Consider the following 18,357-nt stretch of genomic DNA (forward strand, 5'->3'; position numbering starts at 1 on the left):
TTTACTTTTTTCCATACTGTTCCATCCGTTTTTTTGCCATATGGTTTTCTTTAGAAAAACGGATTGAAAAACCCAGCCTTAAACCGTATACTTTTTTTTTTGTTAACATAGGAGTCAATGGGAACCGTACAGAACTGTATGTGCGTACGGTTCCATCCCGTTTTCACCATATGGTTTTTGACTTTGCACAGTTTGTTTCTTGGAATTTCAATCAAACAAGTGAAACTTTATTCATAATGGAGTGAAAAGTTAAAAACGTATGCTTTTTTTTTTCTTAAAAATGGATGCAACCGGACATCATTTTTTAAACCGTATACGGTTTTTAACTGTATACGGATTAAAATTTGTACACACGTTTTCATACAGTTTAGTCAGGTTTTGAGGAATCAGTTTTTCATCAAAAACCTGATACCGGAACTGTATAGCAAAAACGTGGTGTGAATGCAGCCTAAGTTAACAAAGCATTATTCCACAGAACGGGTGATGGGTAACAAGAACATTTACTGTGGATTCATGAAAAATGGGCAACAAAGTGCAATTTGTAAGATTTACCATGTGGTACGGTATAAGGAAAGGCTACATGTTGTAACAGCATATTTGCAATTTGTAAAACATGTTGCATAGCTAATATTGCTGGTTTCTTCAATACTTTGTGTTTAGCATTAAACACGATTCCTGACTTCATAAGAGTTCCAGATGTTATTTCTTTAGTTTTTAGAAACGACTACTTGAAATTTACCTATTTAAAAAAAAAAGAAAAGAAAAGCGATAGCAGGTCAGCACTTTTGCAAGTATTTTACAACTGGTAACACAAAAGATATAAAAAAAAAAAAAAAAACGGTGAAAGCATGAACTTTCTGGTATTGTCTATAACAGTGGTCTTCAACCTGCGGACCTCCAGAGGTTGCAAAACTACAACTCCCAGCATGCCCGGACAGCCGTTGGCTGTCCGGGCATGCTGGGAATTGTAGTTTTGCAACATCTGGGAGGTCCGCAGGTTGGAGACCACTGGTCTATAAAAACATCACAGCTCAGCTTGTATAATAAAATGAATTTCGGAGATGTGATTGGCTGTTATGGGCAAAACCAGTTTATAATTCCTTTGGATTTTTGGTGTTTTTTCACTGCAAAAAAAAGTGAAAACATAAACTGGTTTTGTAGAAATTTGCATATAATATTTACACGGCCTGCATGTGACCTGGTTATTCCCGGATAATCAGACTAAGAAAATCAACAACAAAAATTGTGCTGATCGGAGGGGAACTCCATAAGACTTAGCTTTTTTTTAATTATAGTTTAAAAGCCACCAGAGTAATCAAAGAAAGTGCTCAAAACTATATCCTACACCAAATAATAATAAATGTCAAAAGATTACCACATGTCAATGTGGATTTATCAAGAATAATTCCAATCTAATGCTAGTAGTGTAGCCCCAACGCGTTTCTGCCACAATAATGTGGTGTCATCAGGGGACTATTTTTTGGAGCAAAAGATCCTGGTATAAAGGCTATTTGTTCTAAGCCCACCAAGCACTAGAAATATTACAATTAAAAAGATATTTGTAAACTGAGAACCATGATTACTCATAGAAGGAATACACCCGATACATTGTGTACCCCATACAAAATTTCAGGACACAGACTCCTAGGCAACAGGGTTGATAATCATCAGTGGATATAGCCCTGTAAAGTCTGTAGGTACTGTCAGGATGTACTTGCTTCCGGCAAATGGTTCTCAGTGCAGCGCTCCTACCCGCAGTGGCGGGGAGCCGTCTGATACTAGCGGCTGCTGGGCGCACTACATCCTAACAGTACCTACGGACTTTACAGGGCTATATCCACTGATGATTATCAACCCTGTTGCCTAGGAGTCTGTGTCCTGAAATTTTGTATGGGGTACACTATGTATCGGGTGTATTCCTTCTATGAGTAATCATGGTTCTCAGTTTACAAATATCTTTTTAATTGTAATATTTCTAGTGCTTGGTGGGCTTAGAACAAATAGCCTTTATACCAGGATTTTTTGCTCCAAAAAATAGTCCCCTGATGACACCACATTATTGTGGCAGAAACGCGTTGGGTCTACACTACTAGCATTAGATTGGAATTATTCTTGATAAATCCACATTGACATGTGGTAATCTTTTGACATTTATTATTATTTGGTGTAGGATATAGTTTTGAGCACTTTCTTTGATTACTCTGGTGGCTTTTAAACTATAATTAATAAAAGCTAAATCTTATGGAGTTCCCCTCCGATCAGCACAATTTTTGTTGTTGATTTTCTTAGTCTGATTATCCGGGAATAACCAGGTCACATGCAGGCCGTGTAAATATTATATGCAAATTTCTACAAAACCAATTTATGTTTTCACTTTTTTTTTTTGCAGTGAAAAAACACCAAAAAATTAATTAGAAACCTTTCTCTTCAAGGCCACAGCACCATAGGGATATATTGACATGATAATCACCCGAGGGCATTCACCATAGGATATTGTACTTAATCATATTTAACATATTATTATGGTGTCACATAAAAGAGTAACTACACGACATGCAAACGCTGGTGTGTTCATACGTAAGCTCACTTAGGTACAAGGTGCGACAATGCACTTGCGCTAGATTTCTGAAAATGTCGTGAATCACAATGGGGGGAGGATTAAGGGTGCATGCACACCACGTTTTTGCTATACAGTTCCCGTATACAGTTTCAAGTTAAAAACCGTACGGAAACGTATAGAAAACCGTATGCATTGACTTAACATTGTAAACCGTATGCCAAACGCATCATCCAGTTTAGTCCTTTTTGCACCTTATACGGTTTTGTCGTTTTTTTTACCCAAACCCAAAACCGTAGACTACCACGTTTTTTGGTCCAGGTGAAAAACCGTAGTAAACTGTATACAGTTTTTTTTAACATGGGAGTCAATGGGAACCGTACAGAACTGTATGTGCGTACACTTCCATCCAGTTTTCACCATACGGTTTTTGACTTTGCACAGTTGTTTTTCTTGGAATTTTAATCAAACAAGTGAAACTTTATTCAAAATGGAGTGAAAGGTTAAAAACATATACGTTTTTTTTCTTAAAAAACGGATGCAACCGGACCTCATTTTTCAAACTGTATACAGTTTTTAACCTTATACGGGTTGAAATTTGTACACACGTTTTGATACAGTTTAGTCAGGTTTTGAGGAATCCGTTTTTCATCAAAAACCTGATACGGGAACTGTATTGCAAAAACGTGGTGTGAATGTAGCCTTATCAAAACCAAATCAAGAGGAATAGTTGCTGAGTTGCCCATAGCAACCAATCAGATTGCTTCTTTCATTTTTCAGAGGTCTTTTCAAAAATGAAAGAAGCGATCTGATTGGTTGCTATGGGCAACTCAGCAACTTTTCCTCTGGACAGGTTTGGATAAATCTCCCCCAATGTACCTATAACAAGATACTTTGTGCTACAGTCTTATATGAAATATAATACATGAAATATTTCAGCGCTATACCCTAAAGTCATAATTCCACTATTCTCTCTCTCTCTTCTTGAGCTAATCTTATATATTTGATTTGGGGTAATAAATAACAGGGGACATTCCCAAATTAGTGTTTTAGGACCCTCACAGGTCATTAAACTCTGATTGGTATGGTCCGGCTGTTGAGGACAGGTTTGTACTGTATGAGCATCTGAGCATGAGTTGCAGGCTCTGTACATTCACATACATAGGAGCCTGCAGATCAGTGGTCTCCAACCTGCGGACCTCCAGATGTTGCAAAACTACAACTCCCAGCATGCCCAGACAGCCGTTGGCTGTCCGGGCATGCTGGGAGTTGTAGTTTTGCAACATCTGGAGTTCCACAGGTTGAAGACCACTGCTGTAGATCAGTGCTGGTGAGAATGACACATTATGAAAGCTTTAAAGGGGTACTCCGATGGAAAACTTTTATTTATTTATTTATTTATTTATTTTTTATCAACTGGTGCCAGAAAGTTAAACAGATTTGTAAATGACTTCTATTAAAACATCTTAATCCTTCCAGTACTTATTAGCTGCTGAATACTACATAGGAAATTATTTTCTTTTTGGAATACAGTGCTCTCTGCTGACATCTCTGTCCATTTTAGGAATTGTCGAGAGTAGGAGAAAATCCCCATAGCAAACATATGCTGCTCTGGACAGTTCCTTAAATGGACAGAGATGTCAGCAGAGAGCACTGTACTTGTGATGTCAGCAGAGAGCACTGTGTTCCAAAAAGAAAACAATTTCCTCTGTAGTATTCAGCGGCTAATAAGTACTGGCAGGATTAAGATTCTTTAATAGAAGTAATTTACTAATCTGTTTAATTTTCTGGCACCAGTTGAATTAAAAAAATAAAATTAAAAAAATATACGTTTTCCTCCGGATGACTCCATCAATGGGAGCTAAGATGCTTTAACCTGTCACCACTACTATCCAATCTACTAAGCCAAGGCTTCCAGCTCTGCTTAGTTTATGGCTGGGTGCCAAACAGTAGATCAGCAAGGGGTGCTGGGTGTCATCACCCCGCCAACCAGACATTGATGGCCTATCATGTGGATAGACCATCAATTATTTTTCCCTGGAAGACCCTGTAAGGCTGTGTTCACAAATTCAGGTTTTTAATTGCATTTACTGAATTCAAGGCCAGGAACAGATCATAAATGGAGGAAATGTATAAAGAAAAACCTAAGCCTTCTCTTTCCAAATCCATTCATTGTGTTTAATAACTGCAATCAAAAACCTGAACATGTGAACACAGCTTTAAAAGGAAAACTGCCTGCTTTCTCCCCCCGCACTAAGGGTGGGTTCACATCACGTTTTGTACTTAAGGTTCCCGTATACGGCTGGGAGGAGGAGGAGGGGGCGGGGCTTAATCGCGGCGCCCGCACTCAGCCGTATAGGGGAACCGTATTATTTATTGCATGTCTATGAGCCGACCGGAGTGAACCGCAGCCTGCAGTCGGCTGCGTTTTCGGCCGTATGCGGTTTCCCGACCGCAGGCAAAAACATGGTCGACCGCATTTTTGCCTACGGTCGGTAAACCGCATACGGCTGAAAACGCAGCCGACCGGTTCACTCCGGTCAGCTCATAGACATGCATTAAATACGGTTCCCCTATACGGCTGAGTACGGATGCCGCGATTAAGCCCCGCCCCCTCCTCCCAGCCGTATACGGGAACTGTAAGTACAAAACGTGGTGTGAACCCACCCTAACCAGCGGTACTGGTTGGTAGTGCAGGGGATACTGATCAGTTTGATCCTTACCGTGCCTGGATCTGCCGAGCCATTCGGCTGTAATCTTCTATTTTCGGTATATTCAAATGAGGTGCTAACTGGCACTCTGATGTCAATGCCGCTGGCCGCAGCGCCGCCCAGCTTATCAATATTCCTCCCCTCTGTCTTCATTACAGAGCCGGGAGAAGTGGGAGAGGCGGAGGGAGGGGAGGAATATTGATGAGCTGGGCGGCACTGCAGCAGGCGGCACTGACGTCAGAGTGCCAGTTAGCCCCTCATTTGAATATATTCCGAAAATAGAAGATTACGGCCGAACGGCGCGGCAGATCTAGGCACGGTAAGGATCAAACTGATCAGCGTACCCCGCACTACCAGCCAGTACCGCTGGTTAGTGCGGGGGGAGAATGCTGACAGTTTTCCTTTAAAAGGGGTTGTCCAGGGAGCATAAAAGCTCCTACCCGTTCTCCTCCCCAGGGCATAATTCTGCCTTCTGCCTGAATTGGAAGTATACCTTCAACACAATCATCACATGCGGGCGAAACAACAGCCGCAACGTGATGACCAATCGCTGCAGGACGTCCTTCACGAGAACTAAGCAGTGTATACTAACAATAACTTACACGTAGGCATCACTGGAACCTCAGCAGAGACAGTGCAACTGACTCCTAAATTTGAGAGCGCACCTTTGATGAGTCCACAGGTGTAAGCCAGAAACTGAAAGACAGTGGGATATACAATGAGGCTTGGATAAACGTTTGCCTATAATGTACAGCATACATTATGGATGGCTGTGTAGTGACTAAACTATACCTTTGGTGCTTCCTCTAGATATTGTTTACTGCAGGAAATCTGAGTCAGCAGCAGAAATCTGTTGTCTTGTAAAACATATGTACCCTAAATAAAGGAACAAAAAGAGTTAAGTGTTACACATACATTTCCCTAGATGATCATGTCTAATTTTCTTTCATGGCAAAAAATAAAAATACAGTACATTGGTAGTGTTAAGGTTGGCTGCTGGTTAGGCGTTAAAATGTGCGTGACTGCCGCTATATACTGCTGAGTGTCAACACAAGAAATAAACACCAGACAAAATGTTGGTATATATCTCCTTCTCAGCATACTGGTTAAGGAGCTGTCCCAAGGAGTTCCGTTTATTATACAGAAGTACATTGTTTTTTTTTACAGTTGACAAAAAGGGGAGGTTAGTTATCACGTCAAAATCATCATGTTATATTTTGATTCCGCATGTATCCGTCCTTCTGCAGTCTATATTTCTTCAGATGTTTTGTCTCTAACTTACAACTTGTTCTTTATCTTGCATCTTTTTGCCTCATCCCAAGGTCTTCATCTTAGTTACAAGCAAATAGCAAGCTGATATATAGGTTAAGGGTAACAAATAGCTTTCTGCAGCATTAGCATTAGCAATAGCTCTGCTCATGTCTATGGGGAAGATGTCTCATCTGTGTTCCGAATGAACTTTGAATAAATCGTTGCAGCAGGATCTTCAAGCGTGTGCTCCTTCTTCTCTCTCGCTATTGTATTTGTACACTGACGCACGTGAAGCACCCCCCACTCTCCTGGTATGCTAAGGACTCATACCCCTATACAGACACCAGTCAGCTTGATCTAACTTAACTTCAGTCAGCAATGTCTGGCTCTACCTCCTTGTTGGAATCTGCAATGAGGGTATATTGGTAGTATATGCTGTCACTGTGGTCTGATCACACAGACCCCTACTAAATTTGCAAGTAAAGGGTGCTCAGTCCCTCCAGTTTTCTCTCTACACAGTGTGAACCTGTAAACCAAAAGCAAGGGCACAATGATGTAGACAGTTGATGAACAATGTCTCAAGTGTCATAAGAGTACACGTATAATAACCAAAGAGATAACACTGAGACGAAAGGTGAAGTAACAAAAGTGTATAAGCTTTATTAAGTGAAGACAAATGATAAAATCAAGTAAAATGGAACAACAGCAGACGGACTACTAAGGCATCTGAACAAGGGCTGAGGAGAGAATTGGACTGCAACACATGATCAGATTATCATTATTCGCGTTGTTACATATGGAGATGATCTCTCATGCTCATAAGAGCGCCGTGCAGGATGAGGAGGTAAGGCAGAGCACCCCCCTGTGTGGGAACACAGAACATTTAGCCAAAATTTATTATAGGTTAGTGTTTTCCAATCGGTGTGCCTCTAGCTGTTGTAAAACTACAACTCCCAGCATGCCCGGACAGCCTTCGGCTGTCCGGGCCTGCTGGAAATTGTACTTTTTGCAACTATAACCAGGGAAACTCTAGGCTAGGCCATCAACATTTTATCGGTGGGGTGATGTTGTTAGGCATCCTGCTAATCAGCTGATTTGCATAGCCGCAGTGCCCCTATGTACTGCAAACAGGAATAGATAGCGCCGTACATTGTGTAGTGATCGTGGTAGGTTACTGCACCTCAGCTGCTGTTGAAGTGAGTGAGCGCTGAGCTGCAGTAACCCAGTACGGCTACTAAATATATACTTTTCTATGTATATCTGCAACAGGTTGGGTGTTACTTTGGTAACCTATCTGATCATGTGTTGCAGTCCAATTCTCTCCTCAGCCCTTGTTCAGATGCCTTAGTAGTCCGTCTGCTGTTGTTCCATTTTACTTGATTTTATAATTTGTCTTCACTTAATAAAGCTTATACACTTTTGTTACTTCCCCTTTCGTCTCAATGTTATCTCTTTGGTTATTACAGTGTGAACTTGACCAGACACTGTGCAGAGAACTGTGATAGCTGCATAAAGCCTGGCAACGCGTATAGAGGAAAATCCAAAAGGAGAGGCACCCATAACTGTAGTCATCAGTGTGGGTCTCAGTAGATGGACCCCAATCGATCAGCAAGTGACAACAAAAGCAAATACATTACATGTCAACCTATTCTAGGATCTCCAGTAGAATCATATTCAAATATAACTGATCTATGAGAGAACATTTATTAGACTGAGATCATCATTATGGGGACTTTGCTCATTTGACAATATAAAAGACACCCAGCCCAAATATACCTGATGGTTTGTTCTCAGGTTATCAATCTGCTTCTTAAATACGATGGTCCAAAAATCTTTACAAATAAATTTAACAGTATCCAGGTCATCCTTGAAAGATGGGCTGTCCTTTGTCAGTCTGGGGGCAAGAAGGCAAAGTGACAGAGTTACTATATTGTGTTTCCTTATAAGCTGGGATAGGTTTATTGCTCAAATCAGTTCTATAAGCAGCAGTGGAAATACATGTTCTTTAGCCTTTACAGTGTTGGCCCCACATGTTTCACCCACCACACCCCGGTGAACATCCAACCAATGCAGAAAATCTTAGTGATCACATTACAAACTATTCCTGTTCCTTCGAAGCTAGTTTTGCTGGGTTTGTATAGTGAACATATAAATATATACCTGAATGACGAGTATGTTCACAATGAAGAAATTCAGCAATTTCTTCACTGAATTTCCTGTGTGGAACCGGGCTTCTAAAAATGATTAGGAATCAGTGCTTACAATCTGCTACAGGCATAAGCGCCATCCCATTGACAAACAACACATCTCTGGCAGATTCTGCCAAAACACTGATTATGTTCAAGCTTCTCCCTGAATCAAATTCTTCTTCAGAGGTTCTGCTGCTGAACTTCCAATGTGTGAACAGAGCAGTCCAATTTCACTAAAATCAATGGGAGGCTGCTGCAAGCAGAATGCGCGTGGAGGTCCATAAGGAATCTCCATAGTGGGAACAAACCCTAAAATACTTGCCTTTCAATTAGTCCTTGACCCACGCGGAAACCCATTCCTTCCAAGATCCGTATATGTTTTCCTTGATCCTAGAAAAAAAGATTAACAGTAGGGTTATAGATTTAACTTGATCGACTTTTTTTTTTTTACCTTATGAACTATTGTTATGTAAACAAATAAAAAAAAGTAGGTAGGATCATTCAAGTCAACAATGTAAGACACAGACCATTAATACTGTAATGCAAAAAAACAAAGAAAACTGTATATGGACTGGCTGACCTGATAACCGGGGAAACAGATCTGACAGACTGGAGATCAATTCTTCCAGTACTATTATTTTCCATAGATAAGAAGTTGGGGCCCCGTAGTCCCATATGGTAGATTGCGGGGTCCCAGCGGTAAGACCCCCCCCCCCGCGATCAGACATTTATCCCCTATCCTGCAGATAGGGAATACATTGCTTGGCAATGGAGATCTTCTTTAAAGGGTACCTCTCATCAAAAAAACTTTTGATATATTATAGATTAATGTATGCAGAATAACTTTACAGTTGCATGTTATTAAAAAATATGCTTCTTACTATTAAATTTTCCACTTTGAAGAAATGACCACTAGGGGTCTCCCTACCAGTCCCGGCAGCAAGCATTTCAGACTCATGCTGGAGTCCTAAACACTACGAGCTGCCAGTCTGCTTTGTTCACAAAAGAGAACACTCAGAGCTGCCAGCCTGCTTTGTTCACAGCCTGTTTGGCTGTGAACAAAGCAGGCTGGCAGCTCTGAGTGTTTAGGACTTCAGCATGAGTCAGAAATGCTTGCTGACAGGACTGATCAGGAAAAATACTATAGAAAGAAGCATATTTTTCATTAACATGCTATTGGAAAGTTATTCAACATTCATTAATCTAAAATATATCAAAAGTTTATTTGATGAGAGGTACCCTTTAACATATACGTTTTATTTCCTAAATAAAGTATACATTTAATGGAAACAAAAATACAGTGTAAACCCACTCTTACCCCTTATGTAAAAAATGCTCACTCAGCTGAGCTAACTACAAAGGATTATAGGGGAATCAGGATGGTGGCTGAGAAAAATTATACAACCAACCACATTTGACTATCTATATCCAACTACATACACTCTGAGTGGCAACAAAAAGGACTTCGCATTAATTCACATGCAGCAAATTTATTGCAGACAATTCTGCAACTGACCTGTTCAGCAGAATGGGTCTAGCTGATGAAACAACCCCATTTCGATGAACAGTAGCGACAATCTGCTTCATGTAAATTAACCTTTAAACTCGCCAAAAAATGTCTAACACTCTTCTTTGAATATAAAGTAAAAAATATAGAAGACTAAAGAGTTACAGGGGTATCCCCATCTGGAACATTTATGAAATATCCACAGGATACACATATCTATAGGTGGGACCCGCACCTATGTTGAGTCTGAGGTTAATGAGCAAACAGAGGTTAATGAGCAAAAAACAGCCAAAGCCAGGGAATTATTCATTTTGAGTAACTCCTATAGATAATAAAAAGAGTAACACAAAAAGCACAGCCTCAAGAGCTACACTGAGAAAATAAATGAAACAATTCCCTAAAATGTCCTAGGGCGTGATAAATAAATTAAAAAAAACCTTTGGGGGTGACCCCCTGCGGGGTAAGCACAATCTAAAAGAAAAATTAAAAACACTGTTTTATTATTGCCACTTTAAAAACAATAATATTGCAATACTAAATAATGCCACTAGATGTCAGTGCTGAACTAAACACAGTCACAGTACAATGAAGTATTAGTTGGGTTTTTTTAACACATAAAAAAAACTAAATACCCTGCATAGTACTGTCACTATGTTTTTAATCCAGCACCACTGATAGCTATTGGACTAAAACATTTTAAAGTGGCAATAGTAAAACTGTGTTTTCAGGGGGTTTTCTTAGTTGGGGCTTACCCCCAAAGTTTTTTTTTTCCATTCACACCTAGTAGTAAATAAACAGCTTAGCTCATAAAAGTCAATGGGATTTGCACAAATTGCATTACTTCTCTGCTTAATCTGTTTTCGCCAGGTGTGGGACTCCCATCTAGTGGACATTGATGACATATCCTGTTGATATGTCATTGGTATACCCATTTAGGGTACGTTCACGTGGGATATTTTGCTGTAGATTTTTCACCAGCAGATATTAAAGGGGTACTCCGCTGCTAGACATCTTATCCCCTATCCAAAGGATAGGGGACAAGATGTCTGATCGCTGCTGGGGCCCCCCCTGCGATCTCCCGCGGCACTCTGTGTTCTAAACAAATGCCAGGTTCCTGCAGCAGTGGTCATGACGTTACGCCACACCGCCACTATTCATGTCTACGGGAGGGGGCTTATCGGCCGACATGACCCCTCCCATAGACATTAATGGAGGGAGCATGACGTGAAGGCACAAGGGGCATGGCCGTGACGTCACGATCACGGCCTCCGAGTGTTCTGAACAAAACGTTCAGAACTCTGGAGCACCCCTTTAATACCAATCTATGTCAATTGGTAGCAAAATCAGCTGCACACAATACCCACATGTGAATGTGGTTTTCCTGGTAATGTTTATTGATGACCTATCCTAAGGTATCTCACCAATCAGCTGTTTGCCAGAGAGCCCACACAGTGAACAGAGCAGGAAGCAGACGGCGCCGTACATTGTTTAGTAGCCGTACTGGGTTACTGCAGCTCATTGCTCACTCACTTCAACTGCAGCTGAGCTACAGTAACCTACCACGATCACTACACAACGTACGGCGCTATCTACTCCTGTTTGCAGTACATAGGGGCACTGCGGCTATGCAAATCAGCTGATCAGCAGGATGCCTAACAACATCACCCCACCGATAAAATGTTGATGGCCTAGCCTAGAGTTTCCCTGGTTATAGTTGCAAAAGTACAATTCCCAGCAGGCCCGGACAGCCTTCGGCTGTCCGGGCATGCTGGGAGTTGTAGTTTTACAACGGCTAGAGGCACACCGATTGGAAAACACTAACCTATAATGAATTTTGTCCAAATGTTCTGTGTTCCCGCACAGGGGGGGCGCTCTGCCTTACCTCATCATCCTGCACGGCGCTCTTATGAGCATGAGAGATCATCTCCATATGTAACAACGCGAATAACGTCTCATCCGCCATCGTCGTCCTGTCTTCGCGGTCACTGCCTCTTCTGGTGCAGCTTCTTATCTCCTCAGTCCTGGGCTATGACACCACATCACCATTACTGTAACATATGGCACAAAGTAGGCACAATTTCTTTTTTTTTTTTTTTTAGCAAACAAACTCTCCAAAAATCATAAGCACAGCTTCATTTCCCGACTACATCCCCGTCAGTGTTTATGACGGATAACGACGACAAGCTTCGCAAAGGGATTCACAGTAATTCACTACTTCCGTGTTACACAACAAGCCCCACTTCCGGTGCTGCGCTGACGTCCCTGTCAGCTGATTTTTTTTCTCCCCTCTGCCCCACTTCCGGTGCTGCGCTGACGTCCCTGTCAGCTGATTTTTTTTTTCCCCTCTGCCCCACTTCCGGCGCTGCGCTGCCATCACTATCAGCTGATTTTTTTTCCCCCGCGCCACTTCCGGCGCTGCACTGACGTCACTTTCAGCTGACTTCCGCTGTCTACTAGCTTGTCCTGTACCCCACTTCCGGGAAAGATCCATGTTTTATAATAAGAATTCTTTCATGAATTCTTAAAAATGAGGCACATATAAGAACGTCAGAACGGATTAGAACGATAGCTGACTGTTAACGCGTGTATTTAGCGTGTGGGCGCAAATTTTGAGGCACATCCCTTGCCCCACTTCCGGTAACGTGACACTTCACGTGACTGAACTGCAGCTTTCATCTTTGCTTTGGATGGGCTGGTGCTGTGTGTGATCAGGATCTGCAGGTGAAGATGTTCACATACTTTCTATGTTGTTTGGAGGTTCTTTTCCATAGACCCTGATTTATTATAGCTTTATATTGTATAGATCCTTGAGCAATGGTCTTCAAACTGAGGACCTTCAAACATTGCAAAACTACAACTCCCAGCATGCCGGGACAGCCGTTGGCTGTCTGGGCGTGCTGGTAGTTGTAGTTTTGCAACATCTGGAGGTCCACAACTTGGAGACCACTGATTTACGCTATTCTTCCAAGCAAGTTACATGTACAATATGTCACATTTTTGTAAATATTTTCTTTTCATATGATTACAACAAAGAAATGACCCTCTGCTGCAATGTAAAGTAGTGAGTGCACAGCCTGTATAACAGTATTTAAAGGAAAACTTCCCTATATGCTAATTAAGTGCTAACTGGCACAGGCCGGGGTTACTGGCACTCTGACATCAGCACCGCTTTTCTGCAGCGCCGCCCAGCTCCTCAATATTCCTCCCCTCCCTCCACCTCTCCCTCATCATTACAGAGCGGGGAGAAGAGGGAGAGGTGGAGGGAGGGGAAGAATATTGATGAGCTGGGCGGCGCTGCGGATGAGCGGCGCTGACGTCAGAGTGCTAGTAACCCCGCCTATGCCAGTTAGCACTTATTTAGCATATAGGGAAAAATGAAGATATCGGCCAGGCGGATCTGGGTACGGTAGGTATCAAACTGATAAGCGTTCTCCGCACTATCAGCCAGTACCGCTGGTTAGTGTGGGGGGGAGAAAGCTGACAGTTTTCCTTTTAACAGTGTAAAGCACTAGATTACCTGGCTTTATGCATGGTATAGTTCCTGTGGACACTCTGTAAATAAGTAGTGCAGTGAAATATAACTTATCCCCTATCCTATAGAAAGAGTTTTTATTTACCATAAGGAGTGCAATAGCTAAATTTAGTTTTATTGAGTGCCTTTTTAAGTAAATCATCCTTGTTCTTTCTGTTCTCATCTGGTCAGATAATCTAGAAATGTCCTCTCAAGGTTTTCAAACCATCGTAAAGGGGGAAGCTTCAGAGACTGATGATGAAGAAGAGATGTATGTGACATCCGTCCCACCGAAGTCATTTTCTGGTACATGTGGTGTAAAGATTCAAGGAGAAGCCTCAGAAACTGATGAAGAGGATGATGAAAGTGTTGAGAAATATAAGATTCCTTCCAAGAGATTAGAGAAGGACCTTCCTCCTCTAGTGGTCATCAGGAATGAAGGTGAAAGTTCCCCAGTCGGCTGTGAAGAGAAGCCGATGGTGAATATACAGCAGCCAGGACGCTACAGCACGTTATTACAACACAAACTCTTGGAAAGCAATGCTCGGCTTTACCATGATGTCAACAACGCCATCCGTCAAGTCTACCATACGACCACTAGTGAGATCCGTGCACTGACCAGTCAACTCAACAACTCCCAGAACGGGATTATTAATGCCTCTCACAACATCCGACTTGCCCTTGAGGACTTGAAAAGGGTGTCTGAAAAGATTGACATAATAACCAGCTGTAACTTACTTCCTGATATCAGGATCTAAATAGACTTCTGCATTGAAACAATCTCTTAATGTCCACCCTCATGCCTGGGTGCTCATACTTAAAGGGGATCTCTATGCATGTAGGTCATCCTGATGGTCACCTCTGTAGTGCAGCTTTCAGAATTAACTGAATTGTAGAAACCAGTGTACAAATCTAATAGCAGCTATAGCCATATGACGGAAGCTGCAGTACTGGTAAGAGATCTCTTCAGGAGTCTTATCATTGGAAACTTTTTACACTTTAGTTCTTCATTCTTAAAGGGGTACTCCGCTGCTCAGCGCTTGGAACAAACTGTTCCGAACGCTGGAGCCGAGAGCTTGTGATGTCATAGCCCCGCCCCCTCATGACATCACACTCAACCCCCCCCCTCAATGCAAGTCTATAGGAGGGGGCGTGATGGCTGTCACGACCCCTCCTATAGATTTGCATTGAGGGGGCGGGGTGTGATGTCATGAGGGGGCGGGACTATGATGTCTCGAGCTCCTGGCTCCAGCATTCCCAACAATTTGTTCCAAACGCTAAGCAGATGGTCAAATATGCTACCCAAATGAATGTTTTAAGTTAGCTATACACATTGGATTAATGTTGGCTGAGCCTACCAATTTTGGTGGGACATCTGATGAGTATGGAGGCCTCCTGACATCAAATGTTGAGGATAGAAGTTGTCTTAAAGGACATGGCCAGAGGAGTTTGGCAGTAACTTTCTCCCCTATTCTATGTGAAGTGTAAGGACAAGTCTTAGAAATAAAATGTCCCAGCAATTTGTTATCATCTCCTCGGGCAACTGCCCATTCATGCTGCTCTTTACTATGGCTATGGTTCATAGTGTGGGTTCAGAGACCAAATGTTCTATCTATAGAACATCTATACACCACAATAAGACATCTGAACAAGGGTTGTCCTTAAAGGAAATCTGTCACCAGTGTCACCTGCACTAACCTGTCAGTACCGACAGGTAGTGCAGGTGACACTGATGACAACGGTACTCACCCTGTCCCGGTCCGTGGTGGGGATCTCTGGTAATCTTCTCCGGTATCTTTGCTCCGGGCACCGATTTGGGGCAGGGGCGGAGCTTAATGACGTAACCGCTGCTGTTACCATGACCTGGGACCCAGCAGGGAGCAGCAGTGGTGACGTCACTAAGCTCCGCCCAAGCCGCTGCTGCTTTCTGCAGGGTGCCGGGCAGCAGCGGTTATATTATTAAGCTCCGCCCATGCCCAAAGCCGGTGCCCGGAGCGAGGATACCGGAGAAGATTACAGAAGAACCCCGTCACGGACCGGGACAAGGTGAGTACCGTTGTCATCAGTGTCACCTGCACTACCTGTCAGTACTGACAGGTTAGTGCAGGTGACACTGGTGACAGATTTCCTTTTAAAGAGTACCTCTCTTGATCTTGTTAAATGTTATAATCCTCCCAGTTCACTGCCCCCATTATGATAAACCAGCCCCTGCCTTTATTTTTATTATTGTTTAGTTTTCTACCTCAATGTTGCTCTGTATTTTCTGCTCAATTTTAGTCAGATTCACAGACTGGGAAAGGGTTTTTCCGAGCAGGCGTGACATCATCTGAAGCCATACAGGAACCACCTCCCTCACTCATACAGCCCAGAGCAGTTTAGTGTGCGAGATGGGCTATCATTGGCTAAGGCTGCACCCCCCCATCCTCAGCACTCCAGATTACATTTCCTGGACATGCTCTGGACAAGTAGGGAGACACCTAGTGACAGTTTTTTTAAACACAAAACATAGAAAACTTCATTTTTTTTTTTAAACAAACTACATTAGAAAGATTTTTAATTTACCATAAGGAGTGCAATAGCAAAAATTTATTTTAATGACAGTGCCCATTTAAGTTTTCTGTACTCATAGTCTCGTATAAGGGGCATTTTTTGTAGCCTCCTACAAAGATGTACGATTGTAAAGAAAACGATTGTAAAGAGTCTTGTCATGCACTTCTGTAGATTATACAACTATAGCACATAAAGTAGGATTCTGAGTTAAAGTGGTTGTGAAGGATTAGAAATTTGTCCAGAAAAAGTTTCATGTCTGTCACTGAGCAGGTATTGCAACTCATCTCTAAATACAGATAATATTATAGGGGTCATTTACTGGCTTGGAGATGATGTAGATTTCAGCTGCAATTCACTCCTGTTTGCAGGAAATTTTATGTGTTCCAAGCTTTAACTCAGTAGCTTTGTGCAAAGTTTCAAAAGGTCAAACTTTTTGCGCAAAGTGGGCATCTGCTCAAAACTTTTAAAAATATGGTAGATCCATGGTTCATAAACTCTGTCTTCATAAATTTTGACCCCAGCTTATCTTTCAGCCATTGCTTTACTAATAAAGCTTTAATCCTTTTTTATGTCTCCATTGTTGTTCATATATGTCTCATGTGACCAGCCTGACATATTCCGGGAACACTGAGGGTAGGGTCACATGTAATACGTTGTGGATCTGCCGATGACCCGACCCTATATTGTGCCTCCAGCTGTGTCCTGCTCCCCTAAAGGATAGGGGATAAATTATAATTCGCAGGGGGCCGACTCTTGGGACCCCCCGCAATCTCCTGAACAGGGCCCTGCTGGAAGGGGAAGCGGTGGCCGACACGCCCCCTCCATGTATCCATAGAGATACATGGAGGGGGCGTATTGGCCGCATCTTCCTGTGGGGGTAAGAACGGCCGCTTTCGGTAGCCTGCTGGGGCCCCGTGCAGTAGATTGTGGCGGGGGATGGTAGTTCTAACTTATCCCCTATCCTTTGAAGTTATCTTTCACCGCACTACTATCTTTTTTAAGGTCACTTTTTTCCCATTTTGGTGACTAGGATTATAGGCATTATGCACAACCATCAAATAGTATTAGGTCCTTCCTGCTCAGCCTGGTCACATTATTGGTCACAGTGGTGTCCAACCTCATTGATTGGCTGAGAGGGCAGGAGATGAGATATAAGAAGCAAAGATTAGCAGGGGACCAGAAGTCACTGAAACGGGAACTCGAGAGGACTGAGGTAAGGGAGTATGACTTTTTTTTCTTCTCCCTGTCCACATATGATTTTGTCTATGCTGGTATATCCTTTAATTTATTTCCCCAGGGCCTAGCAAGAATTTGCTTTTAGTTCCCTTTTAAAAGTATTTGAGCGGTCTCTTACCAACTTTGTATAACAGGGACCATCCTGCAAAATGTGTACATACATGTCTTTATACATTTCCGTGTCAAATAGCCCAATGCCCCCCTTATGAAATGGTTTGATGATAAGTGAAGGATCGTTCTCTATAATTGGATCTAACTATAGCTGCTATGTGTGTGTGTCTAATACATATATATATATATATCACTGGAATAAAAAGATCCAAAATAAAAAACTTAACATTTTTAGGAAGTCACACTCCTCATCCATTTTATTAAAAGCATGTAACACTTCTTTCATTAAAAAAATAACAAAATACATTAATTGCTATTATAGATCCCTGCAAAGAAAAGTCAATAGGATGTCATATACTGAAAATATGGGCACTGTCAGATGCAAAACTTTTTATATGTTGTACATTTCCTTTTTAAGGGTACTTTCACACATACAGGATCTCGCGCAGATTTGATGTGCAGGATTTGTAACTACCAAATAGAAGCTGCGCTCAGTCATTCAGTTTACATTGAAATCTACAGCAGAAAATCCTGTGCATCAAATCCTGCACATTAAATCGGACAGGAGAGAGCCCAGAGGAGCGCTATCAGACAGGAGAGAGCGCAGGAGTCCTATCAGACAGGAGAGAGCCCAGAGGAGTGCTATCAGACAGGAGAGAGCACAGAGGAGTACTATCAGACAGGAGAGAGCCCAGAGGAGTCCTATCAGACAGGAGAGAGCACAGAGGAGCACT

The 18,357-nt window shown here is 42.2% G+C and overlaps 2 protein-coding genes across 2 annotated transcripts; one reads left to right on the top strand and one right to left on the bottom strand.

Annotated features, from left to right (window-relative positions):
* Positions 1 to 12,547, bottom strand: LOC130291632 (trafficking protein particle complex subunit 6b-like). The gene is made up of 6 exons (XM_056540614.1): positions 12,098 to 12,547; positions 9,031 to 9,098; positions 8,296 to 8,413; positions 6,061 to 6,144; positions 5,871 to 5,964; positions 1 to 739 (listed from the first exon to the last, which is right to left on the bottom strand). The coding sequence occupies exons 1-6, from the start codon at positions 12,176 to 12,178 to the stop codon at positions 708 to 710; spliced, it is 477 nt and encodes a 158-aa protein (XP_056396589.1). The 5' UTR covers positions 12,179 to 12,547; the 3' UTR covers positions 1 to 707.
* Positions 12,548 to 12,664: 117 nt separating this feature from the next.
* On the top strand, positions 12,665 to 16,253 carry BLOC1S3 (biogenesis of lysosomal organelles complex 1 subunit 3). The gene is made up of 2 exons (XM_056539330.1): positions 12,665 to 12,936; positions 13,919 to 16,253. Exon 2 carries the CDS (start codon positions 13,930 to 13,932, stop codon positions 14,482 to 14,484), a length of 555 nt encoding a protein of 184 aa, XP_056395305.1. The 5' UTR covers positions 12,665 to 12,936; positions 13,919 to 13,929; the 3' UTR covers positions 14,485 to 16,253.
* Positions 16,254 to 18,357: the final 2,104 nt, after the last annotated feature.

This window comes from Hyla sarda, chromosome 9 (assembly GCF_029499605.1).
Source record: "Hyla sarda isolate aHylSar1 chromosome 9, aHylSar1.hap1, whole genome shotgun sequence".
Classification (NCBI taxonomy): domain Eukaryota; kingdom Metazoa; phylum Chordata; class Amphibia; order Anura; family Hylidae; genus Hyla; species Hyla sarda.